Genomic DNA, 22,268 nt, shown 5'->3' on the forward strand with positions numbered 1-22,268 from the left:
TAAGTGTGTCAGAGAGTGCGAACATTCCCATCCACGGAAGGTGGGTATAGCTGACCTGACATATAAAACACAGAGACAGACAGGGGGCGGGGGGATATAACAAAGAAACATAAGGAAAGAATGGGGGATGGCATGAAGCAAGCCATCATAATAATAAAAGGCTTACAGCATATACAGAGGGGGGGGGGGGGGAGATTTAAGGTCACTGAACATTACATAAACTAAAAGGACATGCAAGATCTATGGCAGCGCGTATCATCTGCAGAGCATAGCAAACAAATCTTGTAGATTTCATTTAATTAATTCAGAGACTGCAAAATGTAGGATTTGAATGGAAGAATGGGGTGATAAAGGTTTGGTTAAAGAAGAGAAAATACTGGGGCATATTTATAAATGGCATATTTCTAATACCAAGCACTAGTCTAACACAGAAGCAGACTAAGCACATTCCTACTATTCTATCCTTCCCTTCATTCCAGCCGGGCCGCGGGGGCAGGGGAGCCGGCAGCGCACCAGCCGGGCTGTGGTGACAGGGGAGCCGGCAGCGCACCAGCCGGGCCGCGGGGGCAGGCGAGCCGGCAGCGCTCCAGCCGGGCCGCGGTGACAGGGGAGCCGGCAGCGCTCCAGCCGGGCCGCGGTGACAGGGAAGCCGGCAGCGCTCCAGCCGGGCCGCGGTGACAGGGGAGCCGGCAGCGCTCCAGCCGGGCCGCGGTGACAGGGGAGCCGGCAGCGCTCCAGCCGGGCCGCGGTGACAGGGGAGCCGGCAGCGCTCCAGCCGGGCCGCGGTGACAGGGGAGCCGGCAGCGCTCCAGCCGGGCCGCGGTGACAGGGGAGCCGGCAGCGCTCCAGCCGGGCCGCGGTGACAGGGGAGCCGGCAGCGCTCCAGCTGGGCCGCGGTGACAGGGGAGCCGGCAGCGCTCCAGCCTGGCCGCGGTGACAGGGGAGCCGGCAGCGCTCCAGCCTGGCCGCGGGGGCAGGGGAGCCGGCAGCGCTCCAGCCGGGCCGCGGGGGCAGGGGAGCCGGCAGCGCTCCAGCCGGGCCGCGGTGACAGGGGAGCCGGCAGCGCTCCAGCCGGGCCGCGGTGACAGGGGAGCCGGCAGCGCTCCAGCCGGGCCGCGGTGACAGGGGAGCCGGCAGCGCTCCAGCTGGGCCGCGGTGACAGGGGAGCCGGCAGCGCTCCAGCCTGGCCGCGGTGACAGGGGAGCCGGCAGCGCTCCAGCCTGGCCGCGGGGGCAGGGGAGCCGGCAGCGCTCCAGCCGGGCCGCGGGGGCAGGGGAGCCGGCAGCGCTCCAGCCGGGCCGCGGGGGCAGGGGAGCCGGCAGCGCTCCAGCCGGGCCGCGGGGGCAGGGGAGCCGGCAGCGCTCCAGCCGGGCCGCGGGGGCAGGGGAGCCGGCAGCGCTCCAGCCGGGCCGCGGGGGCAGGGGAGCCGGCAGCGCTCCAGCCGGGCCGCGGGGGCAACCAGTTACCAGCAAACAATACACCAAGGAAATAATGGTAAGGCTAGGACCCCTGGACACACATTTACATAGCACCACTAATTCCACACGCTGTACAGAGAGCGCACATCAGTCCCATATACCCTGCCCCATTAGAGCTTACAATCTAAAATGCCCTAACACACACAGACAGACCGAGAGAGACTAGGGTCAATTTGATAGCACCCAATTAACCTACCAGTATGTATTTGGAGTGTGGGAAGAAACCGGAGCACCCGGAGGAAACCCAAACAAACACGGGGAGAACATACAAACTCCACACAGATTAGGCCATGGTCGTGAATTTAACTCATGACCCCAGTGCTGTAAGGCAGAAGTGTTAACCACTGAGCTACCATGCTGCGCATAAACAAATAGATACTGTAATTTCTTTGTACAGTGAAAGCAAATGTCTGATTAGATGCTACGGATTACAGCACCTTTTTATCAATTATCTGTGCACCAGTTTCATAAATGTCACTGAAGACATCACAGGTCATCATTTAGACCCATATTTAGTCCCCGTAACTGGGACCAAGTCGGGCAATGAACCCAAACGAGCAGAGTCAGTGCATTAACAATTAATGGTCCTCGGCTAAATCCAATCCACAGTAATCAGCAGCAGATCTTTTCCGCTTCTGCAAGAAGGAGATGAAACATTTATTTTACCTGAAGTGAAGGATGGTTTGTTACGGAGCAGAGAGATACACCAGAATTCAGCTCCCTCGTTCCCCAGCCAAGCTTCACTCAGCTATAAAGTGCAGTTGATAGATTACCCAAGGTGTCAGTGAGCTTTTATTGTTCACAAACCACTGGTCCCCTTATTGCATTATCTATACTGCTATCGGAACGCCCGGCCATGCAGAAAGAATGCAAAAAATTATCCTCACATATCAAAAGTGACAGGTGCTGCAGATTGCGCGTCCTCCCGCCCGCCTCGTCATATACCCCAAATAAAGACAGACCTTGAGGAACAGAAATACTAGATCCATAAATCAGAAGTACCAGTGTCATATATATCTGCCAAAATGGTAATTACAATGTACAGGACCATCTAAGCAGAGTTTACAGTGTTAACCCTCTAGGTGAGGACAGAGGGAGAGAGACATGGAGATATACACCGATCAGCCACAACAATAAAACCACCTGCCTAATATTGTGTAGGTACCCCTCGTGCCGCCAAAACAGCTCTGACCCGTCGAGGCCTGGACTCCACAAGACCTCTGAGGTGTCCTGTGGTATCTGGCACCAAGATGTTATCAGCAAATCCTATAAGTTGCGAGGTGGGACCTCCATGGCTCGGACTTGTTCCAGCACATCCCAAATATGCTCGATCGGATTGAAATATGGGGAATTTGGAGGCAAAGTCAACACCTTTAACTCTTTGTCATGTTCCTCAATCCATTCCTGAACAATTTTTGCAGTGTGGCAGGACGCATTATCCTGCTGAAAGAGACCACTGCCATCAGGTAATACCGCTGCCATGAAGGGGTGTACTTGGTCTGCAGCAATGTTTAGGTAGGTGGTACGTGTTAATGTAACATCCACATGAATGCCAGGACCCAAAGATTCCCAGTAGAACATTGCCCAGAGCATAACACTGCCTCCGCCGGCTGCCTTCTTCTCATACTGCATCCTGGTGCCATCTCTTCCCCAGGTAAACAATGCACATGCACCCAGCTGTCTACATGACGTGAAAGAAAACGTGATTCATCAGACCAGGCCACCTTCTTCCATTGCTTCGTTGGTGGGCAGGGGTCAGCATGAGCACTCTGACTGGTATACCGCCACGCAGAAAGCTGCAATCCTGTTCTGACACCTTTCTATCATAGACAGCATTAACTTTTTCAGCAGTTTGTGCTACAGTAACTCTTCTGTGGGATTGGACCAGTAAGGCTAGCCTTCCTCCCCACACGAATCAGTGAGCCTTGGGCGCCCATGAATCGGTCGCCGTTTCACCGGTTGTTCTTCCTTGGACCACTTTTAGTAGGTACTAACCACTGCATACCGGGAACACCCCACAAGACCGTCCGTTTTGGAGATACTCTGACCCAGTCGTCTGGCCCTTGTCAAAGTCGCTCAGATCATTATGCTGGCCCATTTTTCCAGCTTACAATATATGAACTTCAAGAACTGACTGTTCACATGCTGCCTAATATATCCCAGCCCTGACAGGTGCCATTGTAACATTGTAACCAAATAATCAATGTTATTCACTTCACTTGTCAGTGGTATTAATGTTGTGGCTGCTCAGTGTATACACACTAGGGATGTGCACCGGCCACTTTTGGTGTCTCGTGTTTTGGATTCGGATTTGCTTGAGGTTTTGGGTTCGGATTTGTTTCGCAAAACACTTGACGAAAGGTTTTGGTTCGGATTTAAGGTTTTGGATTCGGATTTATTTTGAAAAAAAAACATAAAAAAGTGTTAAAATCAAATTTTTGGGTTTATTTTCACTCCTACGCTATTATTAACCTCAATAACATTCAATAACAATCATTTCCACTAATTCCAGGTCTATTCTGAACACCTCACATCTCACAATATTGTTTTTAGTCCAAAACGTTTCACCGAGGTAGCTTTCTGGACTGCATAGTGCAGTGGTCCCGGTACACAATTTGGTACCGGGGCCACAATACCTCCGCCTTCAAATGGTCTGAATTCCACTGCACAGCTGCCTGCTCCTACATCCTCTGCAGCATATACAGGGTGTAGTTCGAGCGTGTCAATACCTCTTGTTTTTGACGATGACAGGTCATTTTCATTAATTTATGATTTGGCAGCAACAGTCAACGTTGTTTAATATCTGATACGCCTCTATCTGGACTGCATAGTGTAGTGGCCCCGGTACCCAATTTGGTACCGGGGCCACAATACCTCCTCCAACTTTCAAGTGTAGTGTTTATAATTTATAAAAACTACAGTAGTTCAAGCACGTCAATAACTCTTGTTTTAGACGACCATGGTACAGAGCATTCATCATTGAGATCCCATCAAGTATGTGAAAGACAGACAGGGTCGAAGTGTTATTTGTTGACTTTGTTAACCAAAAAATTGTCGCTGTTGCAAATATTCGTGCAATGAAGAGTGACTTTTTCTATTAAAGGCTCAAGCTTTCAAGTGTAGTGTTTCTAACTTATAAACACTACAGTAGTTCAAGCACGTCAATACCTCTTGTTTTTTATTATGACAGGGCATTTTACTTTTGGTTTAATTTGTTGAATTTGTTTTAATTTTGTTTTACTTTGTGCTCATGGCAAACGACTGTTGAATGGTCACATAATGGCAATAAAAGAGTTGTAAGATGGAATTGTCCTTGGGCCCTCCCACCCACTCTTATGTTGTTGAAATAGGACATGCACACTTTAACAAACCAATCATTTCAGCGAAAGGGCCTACCAAACTGTGGCTGAAATGATTGGTTTGTTTGGGCCCCCACACCAAAAAAGCTATTCATCTCTCCCTGTACAAAATAAACAGGCTCTACTGAGGCAAGATGTCGTCCTCATCCTCAACCTCCGATTCCTCTCCCCCTACAGTGCGTACTTCCTCCTCCTTACACATTATCAATTCGTCCCCGCTGGACTCCACAACCACAGGTCCCTCTGTACTATCTGGAGGGCAGTGCTGTACTTCATTGAGGAATTGATAATTCATTTTTATGAATATCATTTTTTGAACGTTCTGAGGAAGCAACCTCCTTCGCCGCTCACTGACCAGGTTCCCCGCTGCACTAAAAACTCTTTCCGAGTACACACTGGAGGGGGGACAACTCGGGTAAAATAGAGCCAGTTTGTACAGGGGCTTCCAAACTGCCTTTTTTTCCTGCCAGTAACAATATGGACTGTCTGACATGTCTATTTGGATGGTGTCAGCAAAATAATCCTCCACCATTTTTTCTATTGTGACAGCATCCAATGCAGCAACAGTAGACATGTCTGCAATGGTTGGCAGGTCCTTCAGTCCGGCTCAGATGTTATCAGCATCCCCGCCAGCGGCTCTTTTAGGAAAACTGAGCTTTTTCCTGGCAGCAACAGATGTGGAAGAAAATGAGGGTGGAGCTGTTGGCATGTCACGGTGCTCTTCAGAGGACAATCTCCTGACCAGCAGGTCTTTGCACCGCTGTAGACTTGTGTCCGCCGGAAACAGACACAACATACGCTTTAAACCGAGGATCGAGAACGGTGGCCAGAATGTATTCCTCTGCCTTTAAAATAGTGACCACCCTCGGATCCTGGCAAAGCGTACGAAGGGCTTCATCCACAAGAGCTACATGCTTGGTGGAATCGCAATGGTTTACCAGCTCCTCCCTCACTTTCTCCAGCTGCTTCTGCAACAGCCTGATCAGGGGAATGACCTGACTCAAGCTGGCAGTGTCGGAACTGACTTCTCGTGTGGCAAGTTCAAACGGCTGCAAAACCTTGCACAACACGGAAATCAGTCTCCAATGCGCTTGACTCAGGCGCATCCCCACTCCTTTTCCTATGTCGTAGGTGGCTGTGTAGGCTTGAATGGCCTTTTGCTGCTCCTCCATCCTCTGCAGCATATAGAGGGTGGAGTTCCAGCGCGTCACAACCTCTTGTTTGAGGTGATGGCAGGGCAGGTTCATGCTTTTTTGATGTGCCTCGAGCCTGCGGTAGGCACTGGCAGAATGCCGAAAGTGTCCAGCAATTTTGCAGGCCACCGCAAGCATCTCCTGCACACCACTGTCACTCTTGAGGTAATGCTGCACCACCAAATTAACGGTGTGGGCAAAACATGGGACGTGCTGGAAATTGCCCATATGCAATGCCCGCACAATGTTACTGGCGTTGTCTGACACCACAAATCCCCAGGACAGTCTAAGTGGGGTAAGCCACTGCGAAATAATTTCCTTCATTTTCTCTAATAGGTTGTCAGCGTTGTGCCTCTTATTAAAGCCTGTAATACACAATGTTGCCTGCCTTGGCACGAGCAGACGTTGTGTAGATGCTGCTACTGATGCAGCTGCTGCTGTTGCTGCGGAAGGGGATGCATCTACCCAGTGGGCTGTCACAGTCATATAGTCCTTCGTTTGCCCAGAATCACTTGTCCACATGTCCGTGGTTAAGTGGACAGTGGGTACAACCGCATTTTTAAGAGCACTGAGGACACTTGCTCGTACTTCTCTGTACATCTTTGGTATCGCCTGCCTAGTGAAGTGGAATCTCGACGGGATTTGGTACCGGGGACACAATACCTCCATCAACCCTCTAAATCCCACTCCACTGATGGCGGACACCGGGCGCACCTCTAACACCAACATAGCAGTTACAGCCGCAGTTATACGTTTTGCAATAGGGTGACTACTATCGTATTTTGTGGTCATGGCAAATGACTGTTGGACGGTCAATTGTTTTTTGAAAGACGTAGCGGTCTTACGACTTCCCCTCTGGGAAGATGACCGACTAACAGCAGCAACAGCAGCAGTGGCAGTAGTAGGCGTACCGCTGCAGGATTCCTCGGATGAATCCCGTATAGAAGAGAACTCGGTCTGGCTGGTGAAATGGCCTGCAGTTCTAAATCTGATGGAGATCGTGGAGGAAGTTGACGAGGAGGGTGTTGGTGGTGTGTATCCAACAGGACCAAGGGATTTAGGTGTCCCTGTACTGATGACGGTCCTAGGCCCAGTTCCTGAACTAACCACTGAACTATGAAGGTTATTCAGGTGACGTATAAGGGAGGATGTCCCTAGGTGGGCAAGATCCTTACCCCTGCTTATTTGAGCTTTACATAAGCTACATATGGCCATACATTGGTTGTCCGGATTTGGATAAAAATAACTCCAGACCGAAGAGGTGCATTTTTTGGTCTTCTGACCAGGCATGACGATGGGCTTTCTCATCCCATGGACATCAGCTGTTTCCCCCCCTGGTGCCTCATTTACAATAACCACATCACCATCAAGTTCCTCCACAGCGCCAGCTACATCAATAGCCTCCTCCCGGTGTACAACATTGACACCTTGATTATCCAAATCTGGATCTACACTGTGGGTGATCCTTCCAACATATGCAGAGGGTGTGCTGCAAATGCTGGATGGAGTCACCTCTTCCCGTACAGTGATGGGAAGGTCAGGCTTCACAACCACCAACACCCTTGGACCCGCCTTGGGGATTTGTGATGTCATCTGTTTAGAAGGCAGTATTCTTTGCTGTTTTGGTGTTGTTGCTGACAGCATAACTCTTAAATTTTTTTGTAGGGGGGGGGAGAAGAGGGGCTTAGATCCTTGAGTGAAGCTGGACCACTAGTCATGAACACGGGCCTGGGCCTAAGCCGTTCCTTGCCACTATGTGTCGTAAATGGCATATTGACAACTTTACGTTTCTCCTCAGATGATTTTAAGTTTCTCTTTTTGCTACTTTTTGAGAACTTGGGCTTTTTGGATTTTACATGCCCTGTACTAGGAGATTGGGCATCGGGCTTGCCAGACGACGTTGATGGCATTTCATCGTCTATGTCATGACTAGTGGCAGCAGCTTCAGCATTAGGAGGAAGTGGGTCTTGATCTTTCCCTACCTTATCCTCCAAATTTTTGTTTTCTATTATATGTAGCACAAGAGAGCGTACCCCTAAGCCACACACACTCGGCAAAGCCTTTAAAAATTATATGCGGCACAGGAGAGTACCACTGGACTTATACTGCTGAATCAGTGAACTTTGTAATAGCAGTACCACTGGACTTATACTGCAGGATTGTTTTTGGATTATTTTTTTTTTAAAAAAAATTAAACTTGGGAATAATGGGGAAATAACAATGCCCTAAGAAGGACAGAGCACAGGACAAAGCACCACTGGACTGAGCAGAACACAGCACAGCACAGAACTGAACAGCTCAGAACTGAACAGCACGAGATATAGCAGGACAGAGGACCACCTAACACACCCTCCCTCTACCCTGATCAATGCCCGAGTGAAGATGGCGGCGACTAGCGGGGAATTTATAGGATCCGAGTATCGTGAGATCCGACAGCGGGATTATGACTCAGAGCCTCAGTTTCAGTTTTGCAATTGGCGGGAATACCCGGATCTGTCTCGGATCGGCAACGTTCGGGTGGGCTCGGATTTCAGATATCCGAGCCCGCTCATCTCTAATACACACACACACACACACACCTGCAGGATAAAGGCAATATCCCAGGGTTTGTAGAGCAGCCCTGGTAATAAGCTGAAAGTGTAACATTTCTAGAAGATAAACCCTCACATTGGTCAGGATTCCCTGAAGGAATAATCAGTTTTAAGGATAGTGGATAATAAAGAAAATGAGTAGATGGTGAAACTGGAGCCTCTCAGGGCTGTGACACGAGGGAGGTAAAATACACTCCTTAATAACAATCTATATATCAGGGGAGCTTCCTGCAGGTTGGGGAGGGGTGTCACATTCCCCGCAGTATTCATATCTACCCTCCAATGTGGGAATATGGAGTTATTTTCTAAGTGTTTTTCGCCAAGATACAACAGAGTAATAAGAGTATCACAAAAAATGTGTCACCTTATGAACAACTTGTCTTCTGTCAACAAACTTTATAATTCAGTAAAAAAAAAACATTTTTTTTTACAGACCAACCAATATGAACATCAGACCAACCATCTTATTTAGTACAGTGAAAGCTGTATCTACCCTTACTAGTATCACACCTTTCTCAATCACCTCCATAAGCAGAAGCCCCACATGGGTTAATGGGTCTCATAACTAACACACTAACAGGCTGCAAAACCATCACAAAATCAGTCTTCAGTTCTTAAAACATGCAAAGATTTTACCTTCCGAAGTGGCGAGATGAGGAATTGGAATATTTCTCTTCACTCCTTTCTCAGCAGTCCACCTTTATTAGCACCTTTTTCAGCATAATGTTCCACGTTCCTCGCATGTCTAAGTTACCTTGTGACCGGACAATACCTGGCTGTGACATCTCCATGGCTGCCAAGGAGAGGATTATGATGCTGTAAAAGGTGAGGTCACACTCACAAGGGTTTAGGAGGGAGTCCAGAACTAATCAGGACACCAAGAGAAAAGTGGTCTATGAAGACAGAGGGACAAATCTGCGTGAGAGCAACCGGCCAGCAGACGCCACAGACTCCCTGAAGGCCGGCTGTGTGTGAATCAGAAGCCATGTTCTGCGAACTTCTAACGTCCTTGAAAAACATGTCTACAGTACAAAGGTGGCCATAAATATCTGCGTCATGTAATCCTGGGAAATACCAAGACATTCCGACTCCTTCTAAATTAGAACATCGGCCTCTGGCATTTACCAATTATAGAAATCTTGAGGTCATCCCAACAAAGACGTTTCATTATTTTCTTGGAGCTTTGAAAGAGAACGTAAATAATTTTTATATGACAGATCAGCAAAATACATGAACATAAATTATAATTTGTTCCACACCAAGAACCTCAATTCTCTGAAATGTATTATTTATTAATGAGTAAAAGCTGCCATGCTGTGCCCTCGGCCTAAGACTAAAACCATCCATTATAATATGCCCACAGGGGCACTTTTCCATTGAAGACAAATCCCAGAGATGAAATGTCAGACATGGGGAGTGTTCCTGCAGGTAGTGATCGGGTGACCCAGGAACATGGACTGTACTACAACTAGCAGGCATCTATCTGGACAGATCTATCTTTGATTATACGTCCTCAGCATGAGAAATTCAAAGTGCTGTGAAATTATCCACCAACACGGCAGAAGCGTCGCAATAGAAGGAACATCAGCAGCCGTTATAGCCTGAGTCACCTCATCTGCAGGCACTGAAACATTCACACCCTCCAGAACATAAAACACTTTGCTCAGGCCATGCGCCAGCACCGATGGCAGGGATCATGGCAGGACACACAGGCAGAGTCAGGCCGGCCCCTCAAGCGGCCTGTTTTTCCCATGTTTAAAAACTGGGGACAGACGTGCAAAGAGTTTTTAAGATGGGACTCTGCTGGGGGATTCGGTTCACTGAGTCATTTCAGAAACCGCACTTCTCTCCACAACTGAATGCCATTAACCTCCTCCGTGCCAGGCAAGCTGGGAATAGGTTCCAGCAATGTGCCCCTATCCCTTCAGGCACTCAATGGGTTCAGCTTGACAGCCATCTGAGATTGCAGGGATCAGATGTACTTACAATGTTTAATGCAAGACAGACATGGCCTGGCATTGAGGTCTCTGGGCCTTGCCCTTCCCAAAGTCTAAACATCCCAGCAAGAGCAGCTTGGTCCAAGAATCTCCTCATTACTGCAGTGGAAAACAGAGTAGGAGGGTGTAGCAAGCGGGGAAAACAAAGAACCAACATTTTAAATGAGTTTTAAGAATTTCCAATGTAACCAGCTGGGAAGTGGAGGAACTGCAAATTGCAGATTTCATATCGCCCCAGGGGCACCATTCCAAATCATTGGTTTTTGTTTTGTTTTTTCTACACAGAACTCTACAACCACAAATCTTACAGTCCTGACATTGCGGAAACAATGCAGTGAGCGAGGTGTCAGTCCTCACCGCTGATCTAAGGAAAAACACAGGGGCAAAACAGGTTTTTTTTCAGGAGGGGGGTGTGTGTGGGGGGGGGGGGGGTGTTAAACATCTTTTTTAAAGTGGGTTTTGCACGGCCTTCATGAACGGCTCCAATATAAGACCGGATGAGGTTCTAATTGGTTGTAACGATGTTGCAATGGCCAATCACTTTACTTTATTAAACCGCTCTCTGTAAAGCCATAGAGCAGGGATGGGGTGATAAGAGGAGGACAATGAAGTGATGTCAGGGTTCTGGTTTGGAGTTAAGTGGGGACAGTCATTAGTGGATTTGAGGAATGGATGAAAGACAGGGGTGTAACACATTTGGGGAAGTAGGAATACTCAGAGTATTGGACAGCTAGTGAGCCAGGTAACAATGTAAGACTTGCAGAATACTTGGCCGATCAGAGGATTGTGTTCAGTTACATATAACTATATTGGTACTGGAAGAGGGATTACAGAAATGGTGCAAGGTCCTAGACCAGAGACTTAATATGAAAGTATCACTGCAAGAGGCTTGGTGAGGACCCCCAGGCAATATACATGGGGAGGAACATGCCCTATATCCCCTGTGACCTCCACCTTACAGTGATGTGCACCTTTACAATCACCCCCTCCAGTCAGCTACCAGTAACATGGGGGGGGGGTGCACAGAACGCACAGCGAGGGATCACACTTACAGTCTGGAACCCACAGAGATATAAGAAGCAGACATGAGATTCACACGGAGGTGCCTGCCTCACTGTTTCTGTATTTATCTACTAAGCCACTAAGGTCTCAGTTATCCTGATTTATTTGTATGCTTCAGAAAACCAGCCCCGAAGTTTTCTAGTTTCTACCTGTATTCTCCTCCCCTATACCTGGCAGAGCCCTCCCCCACCCCCAGTCCCAGTCCTTGCATCTGGCAGAGCATTTCCCCCGGTCCCTGCATCTGGCAGGACGCAGAGCATTTCCCCCAGTGATTCTTAGCATCATAAGTAACCATGAAAATAACAGATGCAGATCTGTGTAATCCAGCATGTAAAGAGTTAAAGAGAAATCCAGATATAAATTACGCTGGTGCGTAAACAGAGCCTCCTGCTCTGGCCAATGTTTTTTTTATAGAAAGCAAAGCTGGTTTTAATAAATAATGAGGCAAAAGGACAAAAATCAATTAGCAGGGCATAAACGTTCTCTGGGAGGGATTTGTGTGAAGCGGCTTCAGCTAAAGAGAAGATAAAGATACCTGATAATGTCACATACAGCAGACCTAAAACTGCCTGGAATAAGCCGAGGGGGTCAGGGAGAGGGGACCCTGTGTCCAAGGAGAATGTTTCACATGTGAGTCACACAGTAACAATGTAACAACGCTGTAGAGGCATGGAACCATGACATGCCACAAACAGATGCCGACCAGTGGAAGTGCCAGGGGCATGATGGGAGTGCCCAGAGACATCACACCGTACACCTAACATCACAACCAGCAGATGTTCTCCTGGATCCGCTCCTCCCATTTAGGGATTGGTTTTATCTCGGCCTGGCAGAACTCCTGATAACAGCCATAAGATGAATTAACCAGGGATTCTGGTGTTGTGATGTGGAACGGATTTTAGTTTGGAATATAAACAGTAACAATAAAGCCGATTGATCATACCCTACTACAGGTTTGCCCACTTACCCCCAATCATAATAACCCCCACCCCCCAGGCACTACGGTAACTGTTCCAGGAAGGACACAACGTATATAAATAACAAGCCAACATGGAACTGAAAAGTGCTCAGTTCTGATCCAGACATGAGAGCGGCCCTGTATTCTTTGACCCTAACCCTCGGAGGCTTTGAGACATCACCGTCATATGACCCACTGAGCCCACTCGGGTGACCTCACAAAGAGCGATCTGCATACACACAAGGAGCTTACAGTCAGCTCAGGATTCCAGGACTGGTTGTAGGTAGGATGTCAGCAATGTACAGACGTGGTCACTATCATACAGATCATATGACGCTTACATTCCTGTCCCGCTGGTTATTACAACTTCAGCACTTCAGGGGTTACAAGAGTGAGGATCCAGGATTAGGCTGCTCTCAGTCTCTCGTTACCCCAGTTATCTTTTTAGTTTCTTTACTTGGCCAATACGAATTTTTATTACACAGACTCCCTGGGGTAGAAATTACATTGAGTGTTACGAGACCACATTTGCCGCATCAGCTGGATAATGCTTTATAATTACAGGATCTGACATATTTAACAGATAATGCAGACTACAAGACAGAGGACGCATGAATGGGCAATTACATTTCAACACTGCTGCGACCTTGTATCCAGCTATAGACACATAACCTGAGGCCTCTGGCCGCTGCTATCTGCTCAGTCACCTAATTATCCGCAAAACCTACATCACTCACATTTCAATGACAGAAGACAAAACCATTGTGGTGACCTCCTATGTCTCTATCTGCCGCTGACAGAAGACGTCTGCTCCTCCGCACTCTCTGGGACGTTTCCCAGAAAGCTTTGTCCTCCAATGAGAATGGCTGTCTGTTCCACCCAACCATTCTCCTGGCTCAAGGCCGGTCCAGTGAGGCGCATCTCAGCTATATGTAAAGATAAAGCAATCTGGCAGATCTGGTAATATCACATCCACCAGATCCATAAGTGCTGACGAGAGGACGCACCAGAGGATACCCCAAGATACAGAGTCCTGAGATAGACATAGGGGCTTAAATGAGGATGAAGCCAGCAGAATGTCAGTAAATAGTGTACGTAAAGGAAAGGTATTAGAGTAGACGTGGTATATGACAGTGCGTCTGCTCACCTAGGCACGACACGAGAGCAGAAAGTAAACGGTGATACCTCCACACGCGTCCTACAGTGTACATCAGTGGTACTTTACGTTGTATATTCCTGGTACCCAGAGATCTATTAGAAACAAGGGAGGGTGTAGAAATCCACCAAGAGTTTACCTATCTATTTACATCCTAAACTCTGAGGTGACAATAGTCAGAGCCATTTAATAAATGGCTGTTTAAGGGCATCTTACCTCACCGATACCATCAATATTTTTCAGGAGATGGTAAATGATTATGATAACGCGGATCAATCTCTCCTTTATCAGACCATACATTAGACAAATAACACATAGCCAGGGGTTTTTGTTATTGGATAATATGATAAATTAGTAGTAGGACATGTCAATAAAGAACACAAAATATTATGTACCAGAATTAGCGTGAAGCAGCGAGCAGACGAAGCGTAATACGGCCATACCGATCTCCGGCAAACACTCTGTGACAATGCGCAAAGTGCCACTGTCGGCTTGTTTCCTCTTCATCAGATACTTCCCTGCGTCCAAGGTCGCAGTACTAGGAATCCAGTCCGTCACAGTTAGTGCCAGCGCTGTATCTGGACATGTGATTATCAGTACCAACCCCCCCAAGACGCAGGACACAGATGCAAGACGTCATATGTCAGACCCTGCTGTTACCACTCTCACCAGCGTCCTAATACCACCACCATCTAGCTGCGAGGAGTGCGACTACTTTACGCTGCTCTCAATGAGCTTGGTCACATTTCAGTACAGACTTTTGGTCCTCTCACTTTATCTAATTATGTTTCTAATTGTCAAAAATTTAGCTATTTATTTTTCTTATTAAAATAAATAAAATATAAATAAAACCTAGCTAAACCCCACCCTGCAATAGGGTCAGATACATCTGCTCGCTGGATGTCACCGGATGGACTCTAAACAAGTGGCTGTAAAGAAAGCGGTTTTATAGATGTAGAAGTATTACGGGGAGTTATCACCCTCTTCCTTACACAATGCTGCTTGTCTCTATAAACTGACAGCATTTATCATAGATGCTTCTATCCCATAAACCTCTAATACCACGTAAACCATTCACCAGATTCCAGCGATACTACTGTCTCCAGTCTCCCAGTACTATACGTACTCACACACACACACGCACTACCCCCTGCGCCATCACACCCCCCCCCCCCCCCCGTGCCGTCACACACCCGCCCAAAAAAAAAAAAAAAAAAAAACTACCCCCATCACACAACTACCCCCCCCATATCACACTACGGATTAAGCACAGTTCATCCTCGCCTGTAAAGTATCCACTGACCTCTGTTACTGTCACTTACAAATAGTGACCAGTGACATCACATCTCTGTGATGTCACTGGTGTTTCTAAATAAAAATGAAACTCCAGTTGGTTCCCAGCTTACTAGAGACTGTACCACCGTGTTCTCCCCAGATAATGTTGCCAGCCGGGTGGCATTAAGAAGTAGATGGGTGGGGGCAGTGTAATACTTTGCAATAATATTGAAAAACATTGGAGGTTATTGCCCACACCTGCCAGGACTGATCAGAGCGGCGGTCATTGGTCTAACATACACTGCTGGCTGTAGTGTTCACATAGTGTTTCTCCTATTAGAACAGGCAATGGTTTATTCCATTATAATAGGACTCTGTTGGACTCCAAGAGCCGGGTGGCAAGTAAAAACGGGTAATCAGTACTGGGAGAACACTGTACTATATGTACCACAACCGTGCCAGAGGAAGAGTGCATATACTAACCATTTGTACATGTAGCTCACAAATACACCAATAATTGTTGATTCACTCCAGATAATAGAATCTGTTTCTAATTAAAACCGTTAATCACAAGTGTAAAATGGAAAAAGTATTTATGATTTTCTGGGAAACAACCCTAAAAAAAAAGACAAATGAGGCAAATGGATGTTATTTTTGCTCACTAAGCAATACGTGCATGTTGTAGTACATCAGCGGCCAGATCACGAAGATCACGCAGATCACGCAGATCACACAAGAAGAAATCTACTGATGTAGAACAATTCATCTCAGCAACATTACAGCACAGCTCCCAGCATCACCATGAAGGGATATAAATGCTAGCTCACAGGCCAAACGCCTCACAAGGCAACAGCAGCGGTATAGCAGACATTACTGTGACAATGAGGCAGCACTCACACTCCGGTGATGACACCTACCTTTCCTCTCCCTGTGATCCTCCTCTACCTGCTGCTCCAGTCTGCTGATCTGCTGACATAGCGCCTCCTTCTTCATCTTCTGCTCCTTCAGCTGCTCCCGAACCTGCTGCTGCTGATTATGGATCTTCCTCTCCCGCTCTTCCCGATCCTTCAGCTCCTCGCACAACCAGTGCAGCTTTGTCTGAGGAGAGAGCGAGATCAACAGTAACATGGACAGTGGCCAAGGAAGTCACATAAGTCTCCCCTTCACATGAACACTGGACAGAGAGAAATTAGCCAACACATATTCATTCAATGACCTAATGATGGGACCTAGAGGGATGTGTCTGCATGCCAGCCCCCCCCCCCCCCCCGCCCCAGCGCGCCGCCCCCCCAAGCCTGCCTCTAACCCGCGCGTCGGCCCCCGCCCCCCCAAGCCTGCCTCTAACCCTCTGTCCTCATGTCTGTGTATTAGGAGATGATGGAGGGAAGAGGTCAGTGTGTCCTGATGTCTGTATTAGGAGATGGAGGGAAGAAGTCAGTGTGTCCTGATGTCTGTATATTAGGAGATGGAGGGAAGAAGTCAGTGTGTCCAGATGTCTGTGTATTAGGAGATGGAGGGGGGAGGTCCGGGTACAGCACTGTGTACTGGATAGAATAATGGCAAGTAACGGGATGTACATATAGATGGAGGGGATGGGGGACAGAGGAAGGTCTGTGTATTAGGAGATAGAGTGGGTAGGGGCGGGGGGGCAGGGGAGCGGGGATGCCTGGTGAGTCCGACCAGCTGCTGCTCTGTGTGTGGCCGGCTCCAGGCAGATCTCCGAATAGGGGCATTTCTCCGGGATATATTCCAGGGTCTTACCTTAGTCTCAGCCAGCCAGTAGTGGGGGTCATTCTTCAGGTGGGTGGCAGTGGATACAGCCTTGAGTAGATGACAGAGAACAGTTTCAGTAAAAGGAATCATTTTACATTCCTAACAATAAACAGGAATCAGACTCATCTGTTACAGACGGGAGAGGATTAATATTGGGAATTACTTTGAATTTCTCGGTGGAGTTTCTGGATAGCAGCTGACAGGCAGAGTTAATTTCTGTCTCTATGGCACTTAGGATGGTTTCCTGCTCGGTCTCCAGAGAATTCAGCGCCTCTTTCAAGGTCTGATTGGCGTTTTCCAATTTCTTTATATCTTGCCCTATAGAGTTCAGCTGCTGGTCCTGTGAAAGAAGACCCCAACTATCAGGAATACAAAGCAGCAAATAGCGGACAGAGTTGCACGGAGAATCACTACATAATGTTACGGAGCGCCACAAGGCGGCACTACATAGCGGCACAAAGCCTCACTACATAGTGTCACGGAGCGTCACAGAGCGGCACTACATAGCGGCATGGAGCGTCACAGAGCGTCACTACATAGCGGCACGGAGCGTCACTACATAGCGTCATGGAGCATCACAGGCTGGCACTACATAGCGGCACAGGGCGGCACGGAGCCTCACTACAGGGAGGCACTGAGTGTCATTACGTAGCGGCACGGAGCGTCACTACATAGCGTCATGGAGCATCACAGGCTGGCACTACATAGCGGCACAGAGCCTCACTACAGGGAGGCACTGAGTGTCACTACGTAGCGGCATGCAGCGTCACTACATAGCGGCATGCAGAGTATTTCTATAGATCAGCTGCATAAAGTAGCAAGCAGCAGACTGTGCAATCACGTCATAGCCATATCATGTCAACGTTCCCAGCTACCCTTTCTCTTATGGATCTGTCAGAGCATTCTTACCCCATATACCCTCCCTGTCCTACCATCCTAGCTTCTGGGGTACGTGCCAGTTCCTGGTACACATCTGCCACATAAGAGAATTACACATCACCTCCCACCAAGCTCACTGCCATTACTGATAAGGAAACCGACATGTGATATGGAGATTCTCAGCTGTATGGGACCAACGGATCTAAGCAACAACTGGGGCGTCACGTGCGCCTCACATGTAGTAAGAAACACATCTGAGATCCGTCAGTCACATATCTCATGCTCATGTGTGTACACGTGTGTGCCTGTACATGTGGCTGACTATTTTCTTTCTATCCTGGTTACAAATGCTAAAATCTTTATTCAATCTGGAAGCAAAAGTAACCGACCATTCACCTCCGCATTGTCCTGCTCTCCCTGCAAAGGTGACATACAATAATGCTGAAGCGCCTCCAAGTGGCCAATGTGAGAACTACACATATAGTTTACAGTAACACCAATATGGGTAATGTGATTATCTGAATCACTATAACTTCTGGCCATATGTCCATGTTATATCCGTAGAAGACAATTTATTCTCTTTCAAAACTAGAAGTCTACAGTATAAATAAGATAGGACCCACTGTACCCCAACAAATAGAGTTATTTGTGTTTGGATGTGGCCATGATGAGGAAAATTTCTGCACTATCCAGTTCTAACAGTAACCGATGACGTTACATAGTACTGAAGGATTATACCATGTAAGTCAGAGGACGCAAAGGGATATGGCAGAATGTATTAAATAACCTACTACTAGTGAGTATGCTCATAATACGCTCAACCTACCCACCTATTATGTCGCCAAATTAATCTGTAACAATGAAACAGATTTATTGCTCGTATCTGGTCTCACCTTCTCCTCTGCATCCTGCGCAGCCAGCTGGTACTTGCACCGCAGGGTGGCACTCTCCTCTCTTCCGTGCAATACATCTTCCGAAAGTTTATCACATTCCACCTTCATCTTCTCCACCCGCTGCCGTTCAGACTTCACCAGAGATTTGGTGTCAATCAACTCCGCCTGGAAACACAATATTCATTCAAGACTTATCTAAAGGGCTGGACCTCGCGTCTGGAGCTCAATAGATAGATAGATATATATACACACACACACAATATATATATATATATATATATCTCACCTTCAGGGTGCGGATACAGCCCTCCAGCTCCTCTCTCTCCTGTCTGAAGTGCGTCAGCATCTCCTGGATGTTGCGCTCGTGTTTACTTTTAGCCGTCTGGGCAGCGGAGCGCAGGTCTGTCAGTTCCCGCTGGTGGACGTCTCTCTCCATCTTCAGCTGCCTCCCTGCGGAATTCAGCTCTTCCCGGGCAAACTCTGCCTGTTTCTGGGCCTCACACAGGTTCCTCCGCAGCTCTTTGCTGCTTTTCTCCTCCTGCACCAATTTGCTGCTCAGCTCAGCCCTCTCCGCACTCAGGTCCCTGACCGCTTCCTGCAGTTCCAGAATCCTCTCATTGCTCTTGTCCTGGGCCCGACCAGCGGACAGAAGATCTTCCTGTAGCCTCTCCCGGTCCTCCTGCAGCTGCTGCTGAAGCCCAACCTGTCTCTGTAGTTCTCCTGCAAATCAGCCACGGAACAGAGAAATCCATCATACGGACACAACCATCAGCCACCAGCATTCATTTCCCAATTACAGATATCTCAGCTGACATCCCTAATACACATTGTGAGACGGTCTGAGGACTGTATGTAATGTGTTAGGAAGTTATAACCAAGTACAGGATCTTATGACATATGTATACAAACATAAAGACAATAAAAGAAGAGATTCAAGAGTCACCATCTATGTTTATGTATAGATTTGTGGATTCGGAGAAACAACAATCTGGAAGCAAAAGTAACTAAACAAACTTTAATCGGGGTGAACACACAGAATTTATCAGGGAGATAGATTATATATATATATATATATATATATATATATATATATATATATATATATATATATATATATATATATATATATATATATATATATGCTGAACATCTGATACACATTCAAATAGTCAGATTCCTATCCCGCCAATAAAGACTGTGTATAGACAGCAAAATTGCCAGCGCTCCTTGGTAACATTACATGCATATTTTTGTCCAAATGCGCCTAGTTTTGTGGGAAAGCACATTGACCTGCGGAACTAGATGGCGTCTGTGGAGGGCATTGAATAATGGGAGGAGTCAGATTACTGGTGCTCCTTTTACTGTTGTACTTCTTGTCAATGTGCTAAACAGTTAAATCGATTTTTTGCAGAGTTTTAACTCTCGATGAGATTAGTACTATGTTAAGTCAGTTAAAAATTTTTAGCATAGTGAAAATGTCAAATTAAACGGGATATAAGTGCAGATGATATCTACAGAAATGTAAACCTGCAGCCGTGGAATAGTCCTAGGTGCACAGATTAAAGTTTTATGCACTTTGCTTTCATTAAACCACCCCGAGTATCTGCTACCGTATACTACCATACTATATAGTGCACAAGTGATCATACCCTGCAGCCGCCCGGTCAACTCCTGGGACTCGCGCAGTTCTCTCTCCAGCTCTAGCTGCTGCTCTTGGGTCTCGGTCAGTCGCACCTGTCTCAGGTGTAACTCCTCCTCCTGCTGCGCCCGTCTGCTTAGCACCTCCGCCAGCTCCTTGCGCAGACTTTCCGCTTGCTGTGCGGTGGTCTGGAGCTGACATTTCACGTCATCCTTCTCTTTCAGGGCCTGTGAGCACACAACACGAGGACATGGCTGAATAACATTGCTGTGTTCTAACCCAGCGTATTCTATACAAGAGGGGGCATGGAAATGTCACCTCATCGCTATGATTGTCCTTCTGTCCTCAGTATTCTATAATGTTTTATCGCCTGTTTATCTGTCACATGATTCGGTTCCCACCCACAATACACAGGTAACAAACATCATTTTCTCCATCTGAATCAATGAGAAATTCAGTGGGAGATGATCCTGAATCAAGAAAGAGCGGACCGAAAAATGTTGTTGACATTCTTGGTAAAGACATATTATAGCGTAACATGGTCTAAGCCATTTCATCCAACATTTCTCACACTCCTCCACTTCTACAGAATATCCCAGAATAAAATAGGACACAAAAGGTTACAAGAATTCTCAATATTTTATCCTATACTGGAAGATTTGTACGTTATCCAAGGATTAATATTTCCTAGTAAACAAGGAGAATAATATTAGGGTTAGACAGGATGTAAAACAATGCACGACATGATGACACCTATGACTAGAGACAGCATGTCTGACCTGTGTACAGCGCTCAGAGGTCAGACTCGTGGCCTCCACCTTCTTCTCCAGCTCCTGCTCCAGCTTTTTACATTTCAGCCTCCAGTGTTTGACAGTCTCCTGAGCTTTGGATTTCATCTCTTCTCTCTTCTTCCCGACCTCCAGACACTGGGCTTCAGCCTGCCGGAGTTCTCCGAGGCATCTCTCAGCCTCCTGTGTCACCTCCTCCAGTTGTTGTACCAGCTCGGAGTTATGACTTTCCACCTGCCTCCGCTCCCGCTCACAAGTCTCATAACGGCTCTGGATGTCTTTAAGTTGCCCTAACATCTTCAGCTGCTGCTGCTCTCTCTTCTCCATGTCTACGGTCAAAACCTAGAAGATACGGAAGATATGGGAGGGCTTCAAATGGTAAGACTCATTCACCGACCTTCCGTCTCTGTGGGAACACCGGGAAACGTCTTAGTGATGGACAGGTTCATAGATAGGATGGGTCATTCTCACCCTGCAACATCAGCAGTGTAGGAGGCCGGGATTAATGTGACTGGTACTAAATAATACCAGTCAAAATAAGACCCAAACTGGTGCCAATTATTACTTTGCGGTTAGTCAGCCAGTTTTAGATGGACCCCCCCCCCCCCCCCCATCCCAAAGATCTCATCACTGGGTATCTGTGCTCTGTGCCAATGGATACAAAACTGAACAAACATAAACAGTATTTTTATGTTTAAAGGCTCGTTTACACCTGCTGGGAAAATAGCATGAAAGTAATGTGCATCTTATAGGCGTTAGTGATGTATTTTACCATCATTATCTCAGTATTGCACAAGGCTTTATAGAAACTAATTTAATCGTTCACATCAGTAACGGCTTACAATATATTTTCTACCACATGCACAGGGTTAAAGTCAGAAGCCAATTATCCTACCAGTATGATTTTGTACTTTGAGGAAACCAACACGGGGAGAACATACAGACTGCACACATGTAGGGCTCATGGCCCAGTGCTGTGAGCGGGTGTGTGAAGGTAAAAGAAATAGTCTGTGCCGCGTTCTAGAATGATTAAACACAACATTACAATTGGTGGGTACGATGAACATCACTAGTTAACGGCTTGTGAATCAGGTCCATGTCTGCTAATGTAGTAAAGTGCATTATTCTCATCCAGTAAAAGGTTTAAATATTGATGTAATATAGGTACAATAAGCTAATTAGGGGACAACAGTCTAATCACTGGCTTTAGGATGCCGCTGTGGAAAC

General features: G+C 47.2%; 1 protein-coding gene across 5 annotated transcripts in view; it reads right to left on the reverse strand.

Annotated features, from left to right (window-relative positions):
* Positions 1–22,268, reverse strand: part of CEP128 (centrosomal protein 128) — a 67,237-nt gene that overhangs the window by 36,251 nt on the left and 8,718 nt on the right. For all 5 annotated transcript variants that reach the window (XR_012680346.1, XR_012680347.1, XM_075193506.1 and 2 more), the window contains exons 12-18: positions 21,033–21,383; positions 20,264–20,480; positions 18,901–19,334; positions 18,615–18,779; positions 17,006–17,182; positions 16,831–16,890; positions 15,987–16,167 (exon numbers count right to left, since the gene is read on the reverse strand). Coding sequence is in view for 3 of the 5 variants with exons in the window: in XM_075193506.1 (XP_075049607.1) it covers positions 15,987–16,167; positions 16,831–16,890; positions 17,006–17,182; positions 18,615–18,779; positions 18,901–19,334; positions 20,264–20,480; positions 21,033–21,383 (1,585 nt within the window). In the remaining 2 variants the exon portion in view is untranslated. The remainder of the gene's footprint in view (positions 1–15,986; positions 16,168–16,830; positions 16,891–17,005; positions 17,183–18,614; positions 18,780–18,900; positions 19,335–20,263; positions 20,481–21,032; positions 21,384–22,268) is intronic.

This window comes from Mixophyes fleayi, chromosome 12, assembly GCF_038048845.1.
Source record: "Mixophyes fleayi isolate aMixFle1 chromosome 12, aMixFle1.hap1, whole genome shotgun sequence".
NCBI lineage: Eukaryota > Metazoa > Chordata > Amphibia > Anura > Limnodynastidae > Mixophyes > Mixophyes fleayi.